Below are 22,419 nucleotides of genomic sequence, written 5' to 3'. Positions count from 1 at the left end.
AACAAAAAACCCAAAACAGCTTTGCATGGCACTCATCTTGCTTATGGTTACACACTCATCTCTCATCAATCTCAGCATCCCTCTACACTTTAGTACCAATAACTCTTTCAGCTCTTGAGCATGCCACGGTCCCTGATGGAGTCACAGGGCCTTTTAACCTAGTGTTCCCTTTACTTACAACACCAATACCACCACCACATTGACACATATACCCCCATCTCTTTATACTTCTCAATACCTATTCAACCTCACAATTTCCTCTCAAAAAAAAAACACTTCTCAAGCCCAGGACTGGCAAAAAAAAAAAAAAACCCAAAACAACAACAACAACAACAACAAAAAAAACACTTCCTCAGGGCCAGGAATTTGGCCTAGAGGTAGAGTGCTCCAAGCATGCACAAAGACCAGGGTTTGATTCCTCAGCACCACATACATAGAAAAAAGCTGGAAGTGGTGTTGTGGCTCAAGGGTAGAACTCTAACCTTGAGAGAAATCCAAGGACAGTTCTCAGGCCCTGAGTGCAAGCCACACAACTGGCAAGGAAAAAACAACACTTCCTCAGGAGCTTCCTTATCATGTCAAACTCCCCCCGAAAAATACATATCACTACACATGTCAGTTAGTATTTCTAGGAGTATTTCTACTTTTGCTTGTTTTCAACTTGCCATACCACTGATTGAAGCAAAATGACACAACTGGCTGCCACTACTTCATCCAAAAGCAGTATTTCTACTCTGCTCTCTCCTGACAGCTTATGGACTGTTAGCAAAAGACCTGCTGAGTGCTTTTAAAAGGGGATTTGATGGGGCCCGAAGTTTAGCTTAATGATAGAATGCGTAGCTAGCATGCACGAAGAGCCAGGTTCCATTCCTCGGTGCCACATACATAGAAATGGTGCTGTGGTTCAAGTGGTAGAGCTCTAACCTGAGAAAGCCTGAGGACAGTGCTCAGGCCCTGAGTTCAAGTCCCAAGACCAGCAAAAAAAAGGCGGGGGTTGCGTATTTCTAAACACACATTTATTTTTGTGATTTACTTGAACTATCAACTCTCAACCCCCATATACCTTAAGCTCAATAAAGGAAAAGGTCAGGACTTGTTTGTACTACTCTATTTGTAGCTCCCGGGGAGAGCAAACACACACATATTTTTCAATGAATCATTCAGTACACTAGTGGCAGTGAAGTCACACAGTAGACAATACTCAATGGGAATGGAGTTTGAGAAATCAATAAACAAGAAAATATAGCTGTTAAAGGACCAAGCAGAGGAAAATCAACTTTTTTTTTTTAAGTCAGAACATTTAAGAAACAAAAAAAGTGTCACTACAACCAATGGAAGATGCTATGCCAAACAGAATCACTGATTTTGGCAAGGGTTATCTAGTGATGTGACAGAATTAATGTGCGACTCTAAACAAAAACTGGGTGAGGGGGAACTTGCATCTTTCCAAGATTTCAATAGGCTAAAATTCCTGTTGTACTAAGCACAAGGCAGAAGCAGGGAAACCCTCGATTCCTGTAGTATTCCTCCCTGCTCGGAGTCATCCTCGGATGAACATGGATAAAGCGACACCTGTCTGCACTTCACAAAGCCCTTCTTCTGCTTACCTCCCGGAATCATCAAAGCAGACGTCCGTGTGTCCTTCCGTGTGTCCGTACCTCACCGACTTCTGCGTGGCCGGCATCCTTCCCTCCCCCGACCTCAAGAGGTCAGAAGGAAGCGGGTCTCTGTAGTGAGCGGGGCGGCACGAGTCCTGCGGCCGGGACGCGGGGACGGCCGGTCGCCCGCGCCGCGAGCTCTTCGCCGTCCCCTCGGCGCGCACCCGTGTGGAGAGTCCGCCAGCGGAGTCAGCGCGGGAGAGGGCCGCGCTTCTCCTCCGCGCGGGCCGTGGGAACCGGAGAAGCCGTCCGCGGCCCACCGGGAACCCAAGCGTCCGAAGACCGAAGGACCCGCCGACGAGGAGCACGGCCACCACCGGCGCTTTCCCGCGCTCCGGCGAGTCCGCCGCGCTGCGCCTGCGCGGCCCGCCCACCCTGGGTCGCGGGGTGGTGACGTCAGCAACGCGCCGGCGGCGAGGAAAAAAGAGCCGGTAGCCGAGAGAGAGAGAGAGAGACGGAGCGAACGAGCGAGGCAGGAGGGGAGACCAACGCGGAAGTTGAGGCGTGCCGGGGAGCCGGCAGAGGCGGGGGCCGCGGAAGTGGGAGGCCGGAGTCGATGATTCCTAGGGGCTCGGAAGGCTCGGTGGGAAGTCGTCCGGCGTGTGGGAAGGGCACGCGGGGCCGGCGGGGCCCGGCCTCCTCCCCCGCCTGACAGACGCCCGGAGCGATGGCGACGGTGATGGCGGCATTTCCCCGGACTGCCCCGGCGACGCCGCCCTCCAGGAGGTGAGCGGGAAAGCCCGGCCGCGGGCTGGCCTCGAAGCCCGGGGGCCTGCCCTGCCATTCGCGGGTCCAGCCCGCGGGCGGCCGTTAGGGGCCGGATCCTGGCCAGCTGTAGAGGAAAAGCGAGACCCTGGTGGCACATCCTCCGTGCTTTCTCTTGCCGTGGCTGTAGGGTGAGCTACCGAGAGCCCTTAGGAGGACAAGCCTCGTTCTGCCTGTCCGCGTCCCGCCCAGAGCTCACCGACGCGAATATTTAACTCTAACAGTGACTGAAGGCTTCCTCCGAGGAGCCTCACCGTGTGTCAGGCTCTCGGCCTCACGCTCTCCCTCCACCAGTCTTCGATGAAAACTTTCTCGCTGATATTCTTTGAGGCTTTTTTTTATTATTATTACCTGTCTCCGTTTCAGTCAGACTTGTTTTAATCAGGGTCGTTTTTTCAGTCTAGTTCCATTTTGAAAAGCTGCGAGTGCATTCAGTGTATGAAGGAAAAGGAGGAATGATTGGCTCAAGAAGAACTTGGAATTTGTAGAATAGCCTACTATTGATTTCCCACCAGAACAAAGATACCTTAGTTGATCCTTTTGGAGTACCTTAATTTTATTTGGAGATCATTCAGGTTTGGAATACAGTGATGATTTACAATTTTTGTCCAATTAGCTGTCATTGGATACAGTGTGGAGTTCAGAGAAATTGATAATATTCATCTCTATATTAAATAAATGATGAGCTTTATTCAGAGCTCAGCATAACTACAATCTGCACATTGAAACAGGAATTGTAGCTGTGATGTCTGTAATTATAGGAGACTTTAAAACTGTGAATGGTTCTGGTGACCTTTAGCAATCAGCAATTTGACTCAAAAGGTAAAAGAAACTTTCCTTTTTCATTTAACTGTTGCCACATTGTATGACCTTAAACATGCTGCTTTCCCAGGTAATGGAATGCCTCATCTCAAAAGTGGAGATGAGGCTCAGCATCACCAAATTGTTAATACACAGGAAAAAAAAACAAACCTAGGGAGGTTGAGGCAATGGATGGGGTTGTGAGGGATGGGGGGAAGTGATGGCACCAAGATGCTTTGTACTCATAAACTGACATATTGAATGGTAACCCTTCTGTACAACTACTTAAAGATAATGAAATTTTAATTTAAAAACAAAATGCAGGACCAGGAGCATAGCCTACTGTTAGAGTGCTTGCCTAGCATGCACAAAGCCCTGGGTTCGATTCCTCATACCACATACACAGAAAAGACCAGAGTGGTAGACCACTAGCTTTGAGAACACTCAAGGACAGTACTTAGTCCCTGAGTTCCAAGTCCCAGGACTGCACCCCTACCCCCCCAAAATAGATATTTACGGATTTATAAAATGAATCAATAATGTCTCAAATTATTAAGAGGTGGTACATTTACTGCTTTTCCTTACAGTGGGGCTAAATCAGTAAAATTTTCTAATATTAAGAGGTAAATTCTTTTACAAATGTGTTACAATTTGATTTGTTTCAAATGCCTACAAGTTGTAATGGCTTCAGTGAGGTGAGATCCAGTTGAGGGAAATGGACATTCAAGCAATATGTACAAAGTGGTAGTGTAGCAAAGAAAACCAGTGTAAATTAAATAGTGAATTGCAAAGTCATTAGATTATTTAAGATCCTATATTAAAAAATAAATAAACCAATATTGCTATGTCACTGTCTAAAATTTTCTGAAATCAGTGTATTTATCATTGCATCATAGTTACTCGTAGCTGAATAAACTAATAAAAAACTATGCTGAAATCTAAGATTCAGCTGTAGTGAAGGTTAGTTGCTGTCTTGTGACCACTTTAGTATCCTCAGACTTAATGCCTTTAGAGAGAGAAAAAATACATACATTGCCATTCTATCAATTATAATATTATCTATGTAAGTGATACCACAGTGTATCAATACTACCTAATGGAAGGAGTTGGGATTTTTTGTTTTTACTGCCCTTTCTATAAAATATATACTTGATATATATTTTATGCGACTGGAAGGAGAGGGTAACTGAAAAGAATGAAGTATTCAAAAAGTAACATTGAGATAGGTTAGAAATCTACAATTTAAAAAAAAAATTTTTTTTCCAGACCTGGGACTTAAACTCAGTGCCTGGGCACTGTCCTTGGACACTTTTTGCTCAAGGCTAGTGCTCTGCCACCTGAGCCACAGCACCACTTCGGGCTTTTTCTGTGTATGTGGTTCCAGGGAATGGAACTCAGGGATTCATGCATGCTAGGTGAGCACACTACCACTGAGCCAAGCTCCCAGGCCAGAAAATTACTTTTGTTCCTGAGTGTATTCTGAAACTCTTTATTTTGGGAGCTTGCCCATTTATAACTTAGTAAGCTATAAAGAGCATAGCAGCATAAATTACCCAACGTACATATCTGCTAGAGACATAGTAGATTCTGACAAGCCTAGTTCATTTGCCTAATCAAGTTAGTATACCACTTGACTTTCCCAATCATAACCATTACCATCAAAGTCAGAATTTGATAGCACATAATAGGAGAGGGGTATAAGACTATATCTGTTTGACCTCAAACTCATGTAGACTTGGCTATCTTCAAATTAGAGAGCCTCCTGTCTTGGCCTTTTAAGTACTAGAATTACATGTTCATGCCACCCAGCTTTTTTTTTTTTTTTTAAGCAATTTTATTAAAATCTTCAGTCATTTACTAGATTCTGGATGAAGCTTATTGCTCAGCCTTAAATATAAGAATATATAACTGTTAGAAATTAGTGAAATACCTCTGCAGTCTTTTTTTTTGGAGGAGGGGGTCATGGGGCTTGAACTCTGACCTGGGCACTGTCCCTGAGCTCTTCAGCTCAAGGCTACCATCCTGCCCTTGAGCCATAGCCCCACTTCCCATTTTTCTAGTGATTAATTGGAGATAAGAGTCTCATGGCTTTATATTGGCTTTGTATCTGAGATCCTCAGGTCTCAGCCTCCTGAGTAGCTAGGATTACAGGCATGAGCCACCACTGGTTTCTGCAGTTTTTTTTGTTTTTTTTTGCCAGTCCTGGGCTTGAGCTCAGGGCCTGAGTACTGTCCTTGGACTTTCTCAAAGCTAGAGCTCTACCACTTGAGCCTAGGCACCACTTCCGGGTTTTTTTCTATGTATGTGGTACCGAGGAATCGAACCCAGGTCTTCGTGCATGCTAGGCAAGCACTCTACCACTAGGCCAAACTCCCAGCCCCTCTGCAGTCAATTTTTAAAATTGCCTTTTTCTATAATCTTATTTACTAAATTAGCTTGCAAGAAACTACAAATATTTTGTCATTAAGTGTGATCCTACATACTCAGGTGGCTGAAAACAGAAGTCATAGGGTTGTAAGTGTGGCTTGAGTAGTAAGTAGAGTTCCTGCCAAGCATTGTCAAGTCCCTGAGTTCAAACCCTAGCATTGCCATAAATAAGTAAATAAAACGTGTTGGGTTTTGTTTTGTTTTGTCAATCATGGGACTTGAACTCTGGGCCTGGGTGTTGTCTCTGATCTCTTCAGCTCAAAGCTAGCACTCTACAACTTGAGCTCCAGTGCACTTCCAGTTTTTCTGGTGGTTAATTAGAGAAAAGAGTCTCAAGGACTTTTTTTGTGCCTGGGCTGGCTTTGAACCCTGACTCTCAAATCTCACCCTTCTGAGTAGCTAGGATTATAGGCATGGGTTATTTTTATCCATAGTATTCTTCAGGGCTTTAAAACTTAAGAAAAAAATATTTAAAGAAACATACTTAAGGGGACCAGGAGTTTGGCCAGGGGTAGAGTGCTTGCCTAGCATACAACAAAGACCCGGATTCAATTCCTCAGTACCACACACATAGAAAAAGCCGGAAGTGGTACTGTGGCTCAAGAGGTAGAGCTCTACCCTTGAGAAAGCCCAAAGACAATGCTCAGGCCCTGCGTTGATGCCCGAGGAATGGCAAAAAAAGAAACATATTTAATATTAGTAGTAATATACTACTTAATATTAGTAGTAACGTAAAATACTTTATGCTGTTTCAGAGATGCTGGAGCCTCTTGAACTTCAGAATTTCAAGGTTTTGGGTTTTTTTGTATGTGCAGATTTTCTAGCTTCAAATCTACTCTTGGTTTTGTTTTTTTTTTTCTCCTTAATTTTGCTACTTTCCCACCTCTTTTTGGCAAAGTTTTGAGTGTAATACTTCCACTAATTTCAATTAATGTTTTTGTCTAATTCTAACAGAGTAAAAACATGATCAGATTTTTACAGTGATAAAACTAAAGCTAGATTTTTCTAGTATTAGGAATTAAACCAGTACCACAAGCTCTACCACTAAGCTACATTCCGAACTTTTTAAAAATGAAATTTTTATTAGAAAGAAGTAACATACTGGGCCAGGAGTTTGGCCTAGTGATTGAGTGCTTGCTTAGCATGCACAAAGACACAGGTTTGATTCCTCGGTACCATGTACATAGAAAAAAGCCAGAAGTGGTGCTGAGGCTCAAGTGGTAGAGTTCTAGCCTTGAGAAAGTCCAAGGACAGTGGTCAGGCCCTGAGCTCAAGCCCAGGACTGGCAAAAAAAAAAAAGAAGAAGTAGCATACCTAGAAAGTAGTAGACTTTGAGTATTGACTCCTGCTTAACAATATAACAACTCATACTATTCCATCTGCATTGCTTTTAAATATAATGAAAATTAGCTTAGGTTATTAATAGGTTTCTAATTTGTTTTTTCTTTAAACTAATTGAGCTCTTAAGGCAAAGAGATCAAGACTGTAATAACTGGTGCTAGGAATGTAGCTTAGTGATAGAGTACTTGCCTAGCATGCTTGAAGCCCTGGGTTTGATTCCTTAGTACTACATAAACAGGAAAAAAGCAGAAATGACGCTGTGCTAGCTTTGAACTAATAAAGCTCAGGGACAGGGACAGTGTCCAGGCCCTGAGTTCAAGCCCCAGGACTGGCAAAAAGAGTATAACAACTGTAGCAAAATTGCTTGCCTTTGGATACTGGAATTACTGTCTTTTTTCTCCTTTTATTTGTTTTTTCATGAGATATGTAATGGTATATCTTAGATATTCTGGTTTCTAAGATACATTTAATCCTCCTTCTACTTTTAGAAATTCATGTATTTCCAGCTCTTAAGTATTTCCTCTTTTCTTCAGATTAGGCATCAGTGACAGATTACTAGACTTTTCTTACCTCTCTCTAACTCAATGATAGCACTCTACCACTTGAGCCACAGCACCACTTCCGGCCTTTTTTCAGTGCATGTGGTACCAAGGAATTGAACTCAGAGCTTCATGCATGGCAGGCAAGAACTCTACTGCTAGGTCACACTCCTGGCCCACTTTATTTTGTGGGGGGAAGGGCGGATGGGTCATGGGGCTTGAATTCTGGGCCTGAGCGCTGTCCTTGAGCTCTTCAGTTCAAGGCTACAGCCCTACCTCCTGGGCCACAGTGCCACTTCTGGTTTTCTAGTGGTTAATTGGGCTTTAGTGCCCGGGCTGGCTTTGAGCCACAATCCTCAGATCTCAGCCTCCTGAGTAGCTAGGATTACAGGCATGAGCCACTGTGCCCAGCAGTGTTTTAGTATTTCCAAAAAATTGAAAACTATTGTGTGAAATGTGTTTTTTGTTTTTGTTTTGTGGGAGTGATGTTGAGGATAGAGCGAAGCTGAGCTGCAACTAATTATGTAGTGGGGAGGCTAGGCCTTTTGGACAGAGCAGCATGTAGGCAATGTCTGTAAATAGTTTTAGCCAGGGCCAGTGGTAGAGTGTTAGCCTTGAGAAAGCCCAAGGACAGTGCCCAGGCCCTAAGTTCAAGCCCCGGGACTAGCAAAAAAAAAGTTTTAGCCAGGCACCAGAAGCTCAGGCCTGTTATCTTAGCTACTGAAGAAGGTGAGATGTACAGATCATTCATCAAAGACAGGCCAGACGGTAAAGTCCATGAAACTCTTATTTTCAGTAAACTACTCAGAAAAGGCCAATAGTAGCCCTACAGCTCAAGTAGTACAGCATAGCTGTAAGCACAGAGAGACTCAGGGACAGCACCCAGGCCCTGAGTTCAAGCCCCAAGACTGGCAAAAAAAAAAGTTTTCATCCATGAAAGTATTAATCAAGGGCTGGGACATAGCTCGTGGTAAAGCGCTTGCCTAGCAAGTGCAAAGTCCTGGGTTCGATCAAATTAGCCAAGTGGGGCTGGCCTAGTGGTACAGGGCTCATCTAGCCTTTGGTTCAATTTCTTGGTACTACATACACAGAAAAGGCCAGAAGTGGTGATGTGGCTCAAGTGGTAGAGCACTGGCCTTGAAAAAGCCAAGGACAGAGTCCAGGTCCTGAGTATAAGCCCCAAGACTGGCAAAACAACAACAAAAAGTTAGCCAAGTAAATATATGCTACATAAAGGACAGAGGATATAAAAGACAGGCTCTTTGTTCTCTCTTGGGATCTTGGTTTTGGAGAACATGACTCCACAGAGTCTGTGCTTAGCACAATAAACTGCTTCTGATAACAGTGTCTGGTTTCCTGTCTCCCTGGCTTGAGAACCCACAACAGAACAGAAATTCTTGGGTTTTAACTCAAGCTTGTTTAGGCAAGCTGTCTAGCAGGCCGTTTGTACCTTAATTAATTTTTAAGGTAAAGGGTGTGAGTGTGTGTCTCTGTGTGTATCCACACCTATGTGCCCCAGTATGAGGGCTTAACCTCTGGTCCTGGGCACTGCCCCTGAGGTTTTTCACTTAAGGCTAGTGCTCTCCCACTTGAGCCACAGCTTTACTTTCAGAACTAAGAGTCTCATAGACTACCTTTCTAGGCAGGCTTCCAATGCAATCCTCAGATCTCTGTCTCCTGAGTACCTAGAATTATAGGCATGAGCCACAAATGTCTGGCTATATGATGTTTTGTTAAGTTTAAACAAAATCAAATCATAGAGGATATAAATTTTCCAGATGAAGCTCAACCTTTTATTTTGTATATCAATTGTGAACTAAAATTATCTATCCAACTTTATTCAGTAGAACTACTACTTAAATCTTTTGTTTGTACATTTGCCACCACAGGCATTGATTTTGTTATTAATTTTTTTTTGCCATTGTAGGACTTGAACTCTGTGCCTGGGCATTATCCTTGAGGTCTTCAGCTCAAGACTACCCCTTGAGCCACAGCGCCACTTCCAGTTTTCTGGTGGTTAATTGAAGATAAGAGTCTCACAGACTTTAGAGCTGGGAGTTTGGCCTAGTGGTAAAAGTGCTTGCCTAGCATACACAAAGACCTGGGTTTGATCCCTTGGTACCATATACATAGAAAAAGTTGGAAGTGGGGTGTGTGGGGGGGGAGGGAAATGGGTACCAAGACATGTGAAAGGGTATCAATGTACGTGAATTAATGCACCTTCTATCTGGCAAATATCATGTAACCCTTTTACTAATTACAATAAAAAAATGCAAAAAAAGAAAAAAAAAGAAAAAGTTGGAAGTGGTGCTGTGGCTCAAATGGTAGAGCTCTCACCTTAAAAACCCAAGGACAGTGTTAGGCTCTGAGTTCAAGCCCCAGGACTAGCCTCCCCCCCAAAAAAAAAAAATTCTTCATGGACTTTTAGTGACCGGGATGACTTTGAATCATGATGATCCTCAGATCTCAGCCTCCTGAGTAGCTAGGATTTCAGGCGTGAGCCACCACACCTAGCTTGATTGTGTTATTCATGCCATTAAAATTAATGGTAGATCAAATGTCTACTGAGTCTACTGAATCTGAAAGCTTTCTTTCTTGACACTACTTTTATATAAACTTGTTTTTTAGACATTTACCTCTGGTTCATTAAGAAATAATGATTTGCCCAGCGCGGTGCCTCATGCCTGTAATCCTTCCTAGTACTCAGGAGGCTGAGATCTGAGAATTGCAGTTCAGGGCCATCCTGGGCACTAAAGACTATGAGATTTATATCCAGTTAACCACCAGAAAACTGGAAGTGGCGCTGTGGTTCAAGGGGTAGGGTGGTAGCCTTGAGCTGAAGAACTCAGAGACAACACCCAGGCCCAGAGTTCAAGCCCTACCAAAAAAAAAGAAAGAATAATTGTTTTAAATGCACTGTTTATTCCCCAGAGTCATGTATACCATAGCTCCCTTCATTAAAAGTGAATTATTGGATCAAGAACCTAAGCAGCTTCTCCAGAATGATTGTTTCACCATCTTTAAGAAAAAAACTTGTGGGCCGGGAGTTTGGCCTAGTGGTAGAGTGCTTGCCTAGCATGCATGAAGACCCGGGTTCAATTCCTCGGCACCACATACATAGAAAAAAGCTGGAAGTGGTGCTGAGGCTCAAGTGGTAGAGCTCTAGCCTTGAGAAAGACCAAGGACAGTGCTCAGGCCCTGAGATCAAGCCCAGGACTGGCAAAAAAAACCAAAACTTGTAACTATCTAAAATCTTCGATTCATTGGCATCTTTCAAAGTATCCTCTCTGATTTATATATAATATCAAATTGATAGTAAAGCCACCTTATTTTCTGTCTTCTCTTCCACTTCATTTATGCAGAACTGGAGTAGAGTTGTAATTCTGTAGTAGGATACTGCTCTAGCATAAATGTTTTTAGGATGGGTGCCATTGGCTCTTACCTATAATCCTAGCTACTCAGGAGGCTGAGATCTGAGGATGGCAGTTTGAGTCCATCTAGGATTTTAAAAGTACATATAATTCACAAATCCATTTCAACCTCATGCATACAGTTTGAATATAATGTGAAGAAATGCAGTGGGTGGCTATAACTCATCAGAAACTTCCATTCTCAGCTCAGGAACTGCATCTAATGACCACCTAGCAGAGAGTGATAGTAATACTATCAACCATATATTTAATTGTTTTGTAGCTGTATGGCCCGTTGAGTCTCATCTCTATTTGGCACATAGATCTTTTTTTCAATTAGAAATACTTGGAAATCAATATCCCTTTCTTTTTTTTTTTTTTTCTTTTTTTGGCCATCCTGGGGCTTAAACTTGGGGCTTGAGCACTGTCCTTGGGCTTTCTCAAGGCTAGCACTCTACCACTTGAGCCACAGCACCACTTCTGGCTTTTTTTGTGTCTGTGGTACCGAGGAATTTAACCCAGGGCTTTGTGCATGCTTGGCAAGCACTCTACCACTAGGCCAAACTCCCCGCCCCTCTGCTTTTTAATTAGTTTGGGCTAGAGGTATTCTGTGATTTCTTCATTATGAACTAGTCTGTAAAACTAGCTTACGTGTTGTAATAGCACAACTCACTAGGCATGGTGACTCATACCAGTAGACCCAGTTGCTTAGGAAACAGAAATGGAGTCAGAGAGATGAAAGCTCAAGACTATTTTGGGTAAAAAATTAGCTAGGCTGGGCACGGTGGTTCATGCCTTTAATCCTAGCTACTCAGGAGGCTGAGAGCTGAGAATCAAGGTTCAAAGCCAACCTAGACACAAAAGGACCTGAGATTCTTATTAACCAGTTAACCTCTAGAAAACATGAAATGGGGCTTGGCTCAAGGGTAGGGCGGTAGCCTTGAGCTGAAGAGCTCAGAGACAGCACCCAGGCCGAGTTCAAGTCCCATAACCCCCCCCCCAAAAAAAATAGTCTAGACCGTTGTCCCCACTACTCTGGAAGCATAGAAGATTCAGTGTCAAACCTGGGAAAATAAAATAAGTAAAACACAAAACAAAATCAAAATAAATTAGAATTTGAATAATTATATGCCATTGAACTCACTAAATCACAATAGTAAGTATAGTTACCAGAATATTTGGAAATGGAATATAGAAAATCTTTACTACTAGTTCATACTTTTTAAATTTTGGGATTATATTTTCCAAAATATAATTTTTTTTGTTTCAAGGCTCCTCTTTGAAAAATAGATTCAAATATCTATAGACATTACTTGACTACTTAATTATAATGACAGTACTATTTGGTTTTCTTAGTCATAAAATTCAGCTTTTATTTGTACAACCTCTTCCCTCAATTCCTGCCTTAAATCTTACTTCACTTCAAGGGTTCACACCTATAATCCTAGGTACTCAGGAGGCTGAGATCTAAGCATCACAGTTAGCTGGTGCAGACAGGAAAGTCTGTGAAACTCTTATTTGCAGTTAATCATCAGAAAACTGGAAGTGGAGTTGTGGCTCAAGTAGTAGAGTGCTAGCCTTAAGTGAGAAAGCTCACTTAAGAGATAGCCCATAGCCTGAGCTCAAGCCCCAGGGTCCAGACAAAAAAAAAATTTTTTTAATTAAAAAAAAAATTAAAACCCTGGGGCTCGGCCAGACCAGGCTAGTGGCTCATGCTTGTAATCCTAACCACTCAGGAGTCATAGTTCAAAGCTAGCCTGAGCAGGAAAGTTAACCTCCAGTTAACTACCAGAAAGGCCGGAAGTAGAACTCTGAGTCAAGTGGCAGAGCACTAACCTAATGACAAAAGCTCAGGGAACAGTGCCTGAGTTCACACGTGCTCACATGTACATGTGCGACACACACAGATAGAATACCAAAAATCTGGGTGCCTATAATCCAGTCCTCAGACGAATATCTGAGACCCAAGCAGACAAATCTGAGAGACCTTTAGCAATTAACCAGCAAAAAGTGGAAGGGTTGTACCTCTAGTAAGAGAGTGCCAGCCAAGCATGAGGCCCTAAGTTTAAGTCCCAGAACACAAAGGAGGGGGGAGACTACTTTGAATGTGTTTAGGTTAAATGCAGAATTTTATTCATTTCTCTCAAATTGGATAATTGTGTAAATTATCTGTGTTTTCTAAAAACTACATAGACTAATAGTGATGATGTGGAATAGTTATCGATATGTGTTGGAGGACTGTTAAAATGAATCAACAAAACTCCAGTGGGAATGCTTGCTTGGCATTCCTGTTGTTTGGTAGTGTTTACTTAATAAGGTCATGCAGCTTTATTACTTTAAATTCTTTATATTTTAATCAATAGGAAAGGAAGTGGAGGAACAATATAGGGTAGTGATTCTCAATTGCCCACCTTGATTTATAACTGTCTTTTGTGAAGAATTGACCTTCTGTTAAGAAATAAAAACAAAGTGAGAAGAGATAGCACAAGGTATACTTCATGACTAGGTACTGTTTGCATTTGTCCACATACTGTGACATTGAACATTAGCTGTGAGAAAGGAACTTAATGCCATCCCATTATGAAATTATGGGAACAAAATCCTGAGTACTATCTTCCAACACAGCCACCATATACTAATTATGGTGTCTTTATCCTGTGTGTGATTAGGGTTTAATATGTAAATAAACTAGAAGATGGACAACAAATGGCTAATGGCTTTTTTCCCCTCTTAGATTCATCCAGAAAGTTACCCGAAGAAACTTCCTGTCGGCAAAACTGAAAAAGCAGCATTTATAACACTGGATTTTGTGGATGATTTGCTAAAATGGCAGAAAGTAGTGAGAATAGTAGTAAAAGTATAGATGTAAGACCCAAAACAAGTCGGAGTAGAAGTGCTGACAGAAAGGACGGTTATGTATGGAGTGGAAAGAAGTTATCTTGGTCCAAAAAAAGTGAGAGTTGTTCTGATGCTGACACAGTGGATGCTGTGGAGAAATCTGAAGTTACTTTAAGGAGCTGTTCATCCATTGAGTTGGACTTAGATCATTCCTGTGGACATAGATTTTTAGGACGATCTCTTAAACAAAAACTACAGGATGCCGTTGGGCAGTGTTTTCCAATAAAGAACTGTAGTAGTCGGCATTCTTCAGGGCTTCCATCTAAAAGAAAAATTCATATTAGTGAACTTATGTTAGATAAGTGTCCTTTCCCACCTCGATCAGATTTAGCCTTTAGGTGGCATTTTATTAAACGACACACTGCTCCAATAAGTCCCAAATCAGATGACTGGGTAAACACAGACTTACCTCAGAGTGAACTGAGCGACGGTCAGCTAAGACAAAGAAGAAGCATGGAAGAAGATGTAAACTGTTTCTCGCATACCAATGTCCAGCCTTGTGTCATAACTGCCAACAGTGCTTCATGTAGAGGTGGACCCGTGACTGGCTCTGTGATGAACCTGGTTTCAAATAACAGTGTTGAAGACAGTGACATGGACTCAGATGATGAAATCATAACACTTTGCACAAATTCCAGAAAGAGGAATAAACCCAAATGGGAAATGGATGACGAGATTCTACAGTTGGAAGCACCTCCTAAGTATCACACCCAGATTGACTATGTCCATTGTCTCGTACCAGATCTCCTTCAGATCAATAACAACCCATGTTACTGGGGAGTTATGGATAAATACGCAGCTGAAGCTCTATTAGAAGGGAAGCCAGAGGGTACCTTTTTACTTCGGGACTCAGCACAGGAAGACTATTTATTTTCTGTTAGTTTTAGACGCTATAGTCGTTCTCTTCATGCTAGAATTGAGCAGTGGAATCACAACTTTAGCTTTGATGCACATGATCCTTGTGTCTTCCACTCTCCCGACATTACTGGGCTCTTAGAGCATTACAAGGACCCAAGTGCCTGTATGTTCTTTGAGCCACTTTTATCCACTCCTTTAATTCGGACTTTTCCCTTTTCCCTGCAGCATATTTGCAGAACAGTTATTTGTAACTGTACGACTTATGATGGCATTGACGCCCTTCCAGTTCCTTCTTCTATGAAATTATATCTGAAGGAGTATCATTACAAATCAAAAGTTAGAGTTCTCAGGATTGATGCACCAGAACAACAATGCTAGGAAAAGGGTAGAAACATGGGAATCATTAACATAAGTACTTTCATTTACTGTTATATTTTTAATATTATGCCTCTGAATTTTCTACAAGGGCAGTTATAATCCAAGATAAATCTCTGCCCTTAATTTTATTTCCAAATCAGCTTATTTTTCTTATGATACACTGTTGTTTAAGATTGTGTATGAGCAGCTAATAGATATTTTTGACTCACTGGCCGTTTGGTTTTTGTTTTATTGTGTAGATTGTATTCTTGTTTTCTCTTTATATATTTTCTAGACATATTTGAGATTTGGTAGGTAATGAAGGCACTTGAATATTCTGTCTTTTTAAAACGTATAGGAAAAGTTTACAGGTAAAATACTTTGTTAATCTATGTTGTCAGTATTCCTATGCAAAAAAATATAATTCTCCTGTCCTGTTCTCATTGAACTTTAAAGTTATTCAGTAAAGGTGTATTGTAATTTGTCCATACTAATGTAATTGACTTTGTATAATTTGATAATAGGAATGTTGAAGGAACAAAATTATTCAAGGTCAGAATTTGTGTGTTTAACTGTAAAACAGTTACTATCTTTTTTTTATTAGCCTATTGAGAATCAAAGGAGGACATGGCTTTCTAGAGGTTCTTTTATTCTACAATATGGCAGGGTCATTTGTTTTTCCAGAATATATCTTTGTTGACCTGGAAGAGTTATACCACTGACAAAACATAAATTTCATTTCTCACTGGTAGCTTTAGAAATAGTGATTACAAAGTTGACGACTTGGCTCAAGAAGTAGTGTCTGCCTAGTAATCATAAAAGAAAGAAAGAAAAAATTATAACAGGATTATAGCTCGTAGATGCTACAAAAACTAATTTTTTCTACTGTCCTCTTCTGTTGAAACTGAGCCTGTTATTTTAAGGGAAATTCTGCCATTTACAAACAGGGACAAATTTTCAGTGGTAGCTAAAATCCCTAAGTACTTTCTTTCATTCTTTCAAATTGAACTTAGATAAGAAATCAGGAACTGAACACTTAGAGCTCAATATTTAGGAAGCTTAGTTTTTTTTTTTTATCTTCATATTCCAAGTAACTCTTAATATCTTCAGAATGAACTTCTTCAGTGCAAGGCCAGAGCTTATAACATACTGAGCAGTAGGATAAAAATGACAATATTAAGCAGGGGCCAGGAGTTTGGCCTAGCAGTAGAATGTTTGCCTAGCCTGCACGAAGACCTGGATTCAAAGCCAGAAGTGGTGCTGTAGCTCAAGTGGTAGAGCTCTCTGGCCTTGAGAAAGCCTAAGGACAGTGTTCAGGCCCTGAGTTCAAACCCCAAGACTGGCAAAAAAAAATAAAAGAAGGAAGGAATAATGAGAGACAGACAGACAGAGAGACATTAATTATTAGACCAATGTAACAAATAAAATGTCATTCTGTCACATTAGTAAATCTAGACAGATTGCCCAGTTTTTCTTCTGGTAACTGCCTACCCCATTTGTAAATGTAGTAATTGAAATTTGTTTTTGAAACTTGTTTTACCATGTAGCTTAGCCAGCCCTCAAACTTGCTTTGTAATCCAGGCTACAAATTCTCAGTTCTCCTGCCTCAACCTCCCAAGTACTAGTATTACAGTTATGAGCTACTAGCCTAACTAGTAGCTACTTTCTTGATGCTTATTTAACTAAACAAGGAACTTTTTGCCAGTATTGAAAGAACTCTTGACTTGTTAAAGTTCCAAGTTAGAATAGATGTTTCTTAATTATTACTGTTTTTATATTGATGTATTGCCCTATCTTACTGTAAAAGATGGCATTTTTCAACTATTGCTTGATGATAAATTTTTAACAACCACAGAATGAAAGCAGGAAAATCTGTTGCCATTATCTTCTAGCCTTTTTTTTTTTTTTTGAGGGGAGCAGGAAGGTTGAGAAGCTATCCTGAGCTTAAACTCAGGGCTTAAACACTGTCTCTGAGCTTGTTTTGCTTAGGGCTAACATTCTAACACTTGAGCCACAGCTCCACTTCTGGCTTTGTAGTAGTTTACTGGAAATAGTAGTCATACAGACTTTCCTGCCCGGACTTGCTTCAAAACACAATCCTTAGATTTCAACCGCTTGAGCAGCTGAGACTTCAGATGTGAGCCACTGATGCCAGGCAGTCTAGCATTATTTTCTCAGTGGTCTAGATTCATTTGGTTTCCAGGAGAGGTATGTATGAACTAGAATCTTGTAGTTGGGACTAGACTCAGTACATTATATAACACTCATGGTAGGACAAATACCTTCTGAAGACAATGTTCACCTTTTACAAAGGCAGAAAAGTCTTACACTACCTCACCTTTCTTGTGGCCCTTTTGTAGACCACTGTAGCACTTCCTAAATATCCATCTTCGGTGAAAGAAAAATAGTGTGGTAAAGATTACCCACCCATGACTGTAGGGTTGTGTTTTGTTTTTGTTTTTGTTTTACCAGAATTTGATAAGACTTTTTGTTTCTATGAAACAATTATTTTAAATACTTTTCTTTTGAAACTAACTTTTTAATCAGGGTAGAAATATCTAAGGGATGAATATTCTGTTTAAGGGTAGTTTTATAAAAATATAATTATGTTATCTTTTATAATAAATATTAGTGTTTATATGAAAGTCAAAATCTAAGTAACTTTTCATACAATTCAAACTGACTGCCTATGATATATTTTCTCTAGCTCTTCAATTATTTTCAATTTCAAGGTATTAACATTTTCAAATTGTTGCCATGTGTATACCATTTTAGCATCTATTAAATGAGAACAGGAAAGAGACTCATTTGCTCTGAATTGGATTATATTTTGTCTTTGGTATTTTCTGCAGTGAAAAAAAAGTTGGGGAAGTAGGAGTAGGAATATAAAGACTTGAGAATGGGTTTATATATCTTGAAGGGAAAAGAGGGTTTTGTTTTGCTTTTGGGCCAGTCATGGGACTTGAACTCTAGGCCTAGGTGCTGTCCTTTGGCTTCTTTTTGCTCAAAGCTAGTACTCTAGCATTTGAGCCATTGCGCCACTTCCTGCTTTTTCTATGATGTATTAGAGAGATGAGAGTCTCATGGACTTTCCTGCCCTGGCTGGCTTCAAACCTCAATCCTCAGATCTAACCTTCCTGAGTAGCTAGGAATACAGGCATGAGTCAATGGCATCCAGCAGTTTTTTTTTTGTTTTTAACATGAGTTTGGAACCTAAAGAGGTTACCTTCCCCCTTCTCTCTGTTTTTGTGAGGATGCAGTTGGAAAAACATCAGTTTTCATAAAAATGTGTAAATCATACTTATTAAACTATATAAAATAAGTTTTGAAAAAGTTTGTAACTCTGTAAGTTGAACATTTGAAAAGTATAAATTCAGTCCAGAAAACATTCAGCCTGATGGAAATAAATAGAGCTTATTGTAAGAGAGCTGAAAAGAAACAAGATGAAATATTAAAATTTAGACATGACCTCCAAGAAAATGCTTGACAGTGAAAGGAAACTACTTAATCACTAATAGCTTGTCTGGACCAGACATTAAACTGGGCTTCAGTAATCATCCTGTGCTAATCAGGAAATAAACTTGACTTCTGTTTTACTCTGCAGTTTTTCAGGACATAGTCCTTTCCTCTCACCTCCTTTAACAAAAACAGAAACAAATACATCTTGATTCATACTGTCATTCTTGAAATATGCTGAATGGATTTTTTTTAGGTTTGTATGAAGGGTCATAGGTAGTCTTTCTATAATCATGCTATGGTCCTAAATATTTCATAGAGGGAATAGTTTAATTTAAAGGAGATCTAATAGGAAGCTTAAAGGAAGCTTTTAGTCAGCTTGTGGCTAGCCTTATTGATTTGGTGATCAAACTGTGTTCTTTCCTAAACTTCAGCTAATGGCTGTGGTCAGAGTGAATTTTGATTCCTTATTATAAATAATATAAAGAATGTCAGTAATTAGAAGTCTTTTGAAAAGTAGAACAAATGCAGCAAGTAGGACTCATCTTTATACAAATCACATTTCTTTTTATTAAAAAAACATAAAACTATTATTTATTCATGAGCCAAAACCATTAAGAAGCTAAATCATGCACTTCCTGTCCCTGAAGTTTGGATCATTTTATAGATCCAAGTAATAGAGCACTTCCTTCCCATGAGATGAAAACCCTGAGGTCTCTCATATTCTTCATTGAAAATATTTGTCACTTCTAGTTATACTCAGAATCCAATAAACAGCTTTATGTTTTTAGAAAAGCAGCTTTCATCAGAAAATAGACTTAATTTTAATGCATTCTGGATACAAATCAATGTTCAAGAAAAATAAGCTATATAATAGTAATGACTGAGTGCCCAAATGAATAAATGATTTTATGTCAAGAAACTTGTGAGGAAGTATCTTTGCTAGTTTCATTCAAACAATTTTACATTCATTTTTTTATTTCTAAGGAACAGACAGCACAAAGGGTTTTCATTATTGATAGCCTACCAGAAATGGACAGTACTACAAGTCTGTATATGGTATTCTAACACTAAAATATTGGCCATAAATGGAGGTAATTTTTAAAATATAGATTGGCTAACAATTAGGAATAAAAATAATGGCTAGCCAATGAAAAAGGAATTTTGGGCACAAATTCTAACTCAAAGCTAAAGACTTTATCCTGTTTTCTAATTTGAAGAGATTACTCAAATCCTAAATCTTTCCTTTCCATTGTCTATAAAATGTAGATAATACTTGTTACATGGTTTCCTGAGGATTGATCCTTCTTAAAGAGGTGACCCTTGGAGCATACTTGAAAATAATTACTGTACCAGCTGATCAGTTCTAATTTAAGTGATGCTAGGATTTTGCAGTGTTCCCCATAGTAGACCCTGTGAAGTCACATTTACTTTTAGAAATAACAGTACAATTTAAACTTACAGTTGAGACTACAATTAGATAAACAATTGCAGTTTTCTCCTACCCTACATAAAATTGATGTTTGCCTAACTTATTTTTAAAAATTACATCTACAGGATATAAAGAACCATTTTGTCATGCTTGTCATCAGATCTGAGCTCCCACACTTGAGAGCCAAGCTATAAAACTCAAAGCAGTTTACTCAGATTGTGCTACTGCTATAATTGGATAAATTGTAAATATGTCAAGTGTGAACAATAAGATTCTTACTTCACAAAGCTATTTTCAGTCAAACATCACCCACTGCTACCACCAAAACTTTTCTATTTTCCCCCATCAAATGTTTCTTCTTGGGTTTGAGTTCAAATGATTTGATCTGAATAAATTTTCACTTCATTAAATCTTCATATGTGAAACCCAAAGGCCCTGTGTTTTGTTTTAAAAACATAGTATCTCGGGGCCCGGGAGTTTGGCCTAGCGGTTAAAGTGCTTGCCTAGCATGCACAAAGACCCGGGTTCGATTCCTCGGTATCCCACATACACAACCAAGCCGGAAGTGGCAGAGACGAGACACAACCAAGCCGGAAGTGACAGAGAGGAGACTGCAACAAGCGACAGAGAGCGAAAGCAAGCGAGCGGGGCCGGAGCAAGCGGGGCCGGAGCCTGCGGGAGCGAGCCGAGCCAGAGCCAGCGAGGCCGGAGCGAGCGGGGCCGGAGCGAGTGGGGCCAGAAAGAGAAGGGGGCCAAAAAAAAAAAACATAGTATCTTGGGGCTGGGAATTTAGCCTAGTGGTAGGGTGCTTGCCTAGCATGCACAAAGACCTGGGTTCGATTCCTCGGTACCACATACATAGAAAAAAGCCGGAAGTGGTGCTGAGGCTCAAGTGGTAGAGCTCTAGCCTTGAGAAAGTCCAAGGACAGTGCTCAGGCCCTGAGCTCAAGCCCAGGACTGGCAAAAAAAAAAGAGCTGTATTCTGAACTGAAATACGCTTTATGATTCTCATTGTATCCATTTGAGTGTTCCAGAACTAGGGAATGTGCAAAATTTATTTCCTGTGAAACAAGAAGGTAAAGAGAGGAAGGAGGGATCAGAGGTTGAGGAGGTGATGCACAGTGCCGGGCTGACACTGGAGAGAGGCTAGAGCTGGGCATGGTAGGTTTGAATAGGTGTAGATGGGAGTGGAGTGTAGTTACAGAACGAAATCTGCCTGTAGTGAAGTCCACACACAGGGCAGGGTGGAGAAACTGGCTCTAGAAAACATCTTACCAAGAGCCGGGAGTTGGGCCTGGTGGGAGATTCATGAAGACCTGGGTTCAGTTCCTCAGGAAAAGCCAGAGGTGGCTGAGAGTGTGGCCTCGTGGTAGAGCGCGTGCCGAGCACGCTGCAAGACCCGGGTTGGGTTCTTCTGCCCCACGTACATAGAAAAGGGCGGAAGTTGTGCCGTAGTCAAGTGGTAGAGCTCTAGCCTTGAGAGTTGAGGCTCTGAGCTCAAGCCAGGGCCGGCAAAAGGAAAAGAGAAAAACATCTTACCAAGCTCACTTACTAGCTGGCGGCACGGGCTGCCCATTGCGTTGACACCCAGGGGCCAGCACTAGGGTTATGCAATACTTTGCTTGGACACGATTTTTCTTTCTAACCAAAAGACTAACTTCATGCAGTATTCTAGTTCGTTTTTTTAAACTGATGAAGATATGGAAACCAAGTCCAGACATAGGACGTTTCGTGTTACAAAAGGCAGTGCCCATTCTCTGCCTCCTTTGAGATCGGATATTCCACGTAAGTGTCCTTTTCTAGATCCGAATCCCCAAACAGGTCTCCCTTGGTATTCCGAGTTTCCTCTACGACTTATTTTTCTTCGGTATGAGCATAATGCATGGTGTGAGGTGTCTAAAGAGTTCACAGGCAGGTATCTACCCGGTTTCATTAGTGTAGTTATTTTATATAAAAACAGTACCTATGTGTACATACGCACATGACCACACACAACGATAACCTTAAAAGTAAATCAATCCATTTTCAACGTCTTCTCGTTGCACTGATTTTGGGGGGGGGTCGGGCCTGGGGCTTGAGCTCGGGGCCTGAGTGCTGCCCCGGAGCTCTTGCGCTCTACCACTTTTGGGGCTTTTTCTGTGATTTATTGGTGGTAAAAGCGTCAGGGACTTTCCTGCCACGGCTGCCTTCGAACCACAACCCTGGGACCTCAGCCTGCTCAGCAGGAGCACAGGCGTGAGCTGCCAGCCCTAGGCCCGCGGCAGGGTAGTTTAACTCTCAAGTGTGGGCTCAGGGTCGGCTTCCCCAGACGCCCAACCCACCATCAAACAGCAGCTTGGCAAGTCAGGGGGGCCACGGCTAGAAAACAGCCACGTCCAAGGCTTGCAGTCCCCCCGGGGACCAGCCGGGGGCGCGCGCGGCCGGCCGGGGAGGCGGGCACGAGGGGGCGGGGCGGAGGGCGGGGAGGCGAGCGCGCG

The 22,419-nt window shown here is 41.3% G+C and overlaps 2 protein-coding genes and 1 non-coding gene across 3 annotated transcripts in view; 1 reads left to right on the top strand and 2 right to left on the bottom strand.

Annotated features, from left to right (window-relative positions):
• The window catches only part of Wdhd1 (WD repeat and HMG-box DNA binding protein 1), a 58,320-nt gene extending 56,357 nt beyond the window's left edge, over positions 1 to 1,963 (bottom strand). Inside the window, exon 1 of the mRNA XM_090345007.1 lies at positions 1,608 to 1,963. Within this exon, the coding sequence (XP_090201133.1) occupies positions 1,608 to 1,684 (77 nt within the window). The 5' untranslated portion in view covers positions 1,685 to 1,963. The remainder of the gene's footprint in view (positions 1 to 1,607) is intronic.
• On the bottom strand, positions 660 to 797 carry LOC150055051 (small nucleolar RNA SNORA21). The gene has a single exon (XR_016537720.1). It is a non-coding gene; the product is annotated as a small nucleolar RNA SNORA21 (small nucleolar RNA).
• Positions 1,964 to 2,282: 319 nt separating the features above from the next.
• Socs4 (suppressor of cytokine signaling 4) lies at positions 2,283 to 15,544 on the top strand. The gene is made up of 2 exons (XM_090345006.1): positions 2,283 to 2,384; positions 13,676 to 15,544. Exon 2 carries the CDS (start codon positions 13,768 to 13,770, stop codon positions 15,073 to 15,075), a length of 1,308 nt encoding a protein of 435 aa, XP_090201132.1. The 5' UTR covers positions 2,283 to 2,384; positions 13,676 to 13,767; the 3' UTR covers positions 15,076 to 15,544.
• Positions 15,545 to 22,419: the final 6,875 nt, after the last annotated feature.

This window comes from Megascapheus bottae, chromosome 14 (assembly GCF_031878675.1).
Source record: "Megascapheus bottae isolate mThoBot1 chromosome 14, mThoBot2.hap1, whole genome shotgun sequence".
Classification (NCBI taxonomy): domain Eukaryota; kingdom Metazoa; phylum Chordata; class Mammalia; order Rodentia; family Geomyidae; genus Megascapheus; species Megascapheus bottae.
The sequence above is the reverse complement of the archived record's forward strand: the minus strand, read 5'-3'. Positions and strand labels throughout refer to the sequence as shown.

Coding starts and splice junctions, on each gene's coding strand:
- Socs4 (XM_090345006.1), top strand. CDS start 13,768: ATGGCAGAAAGTAGTGAGAATAGTAGTAAAAGTATAGATGTAAGACCC.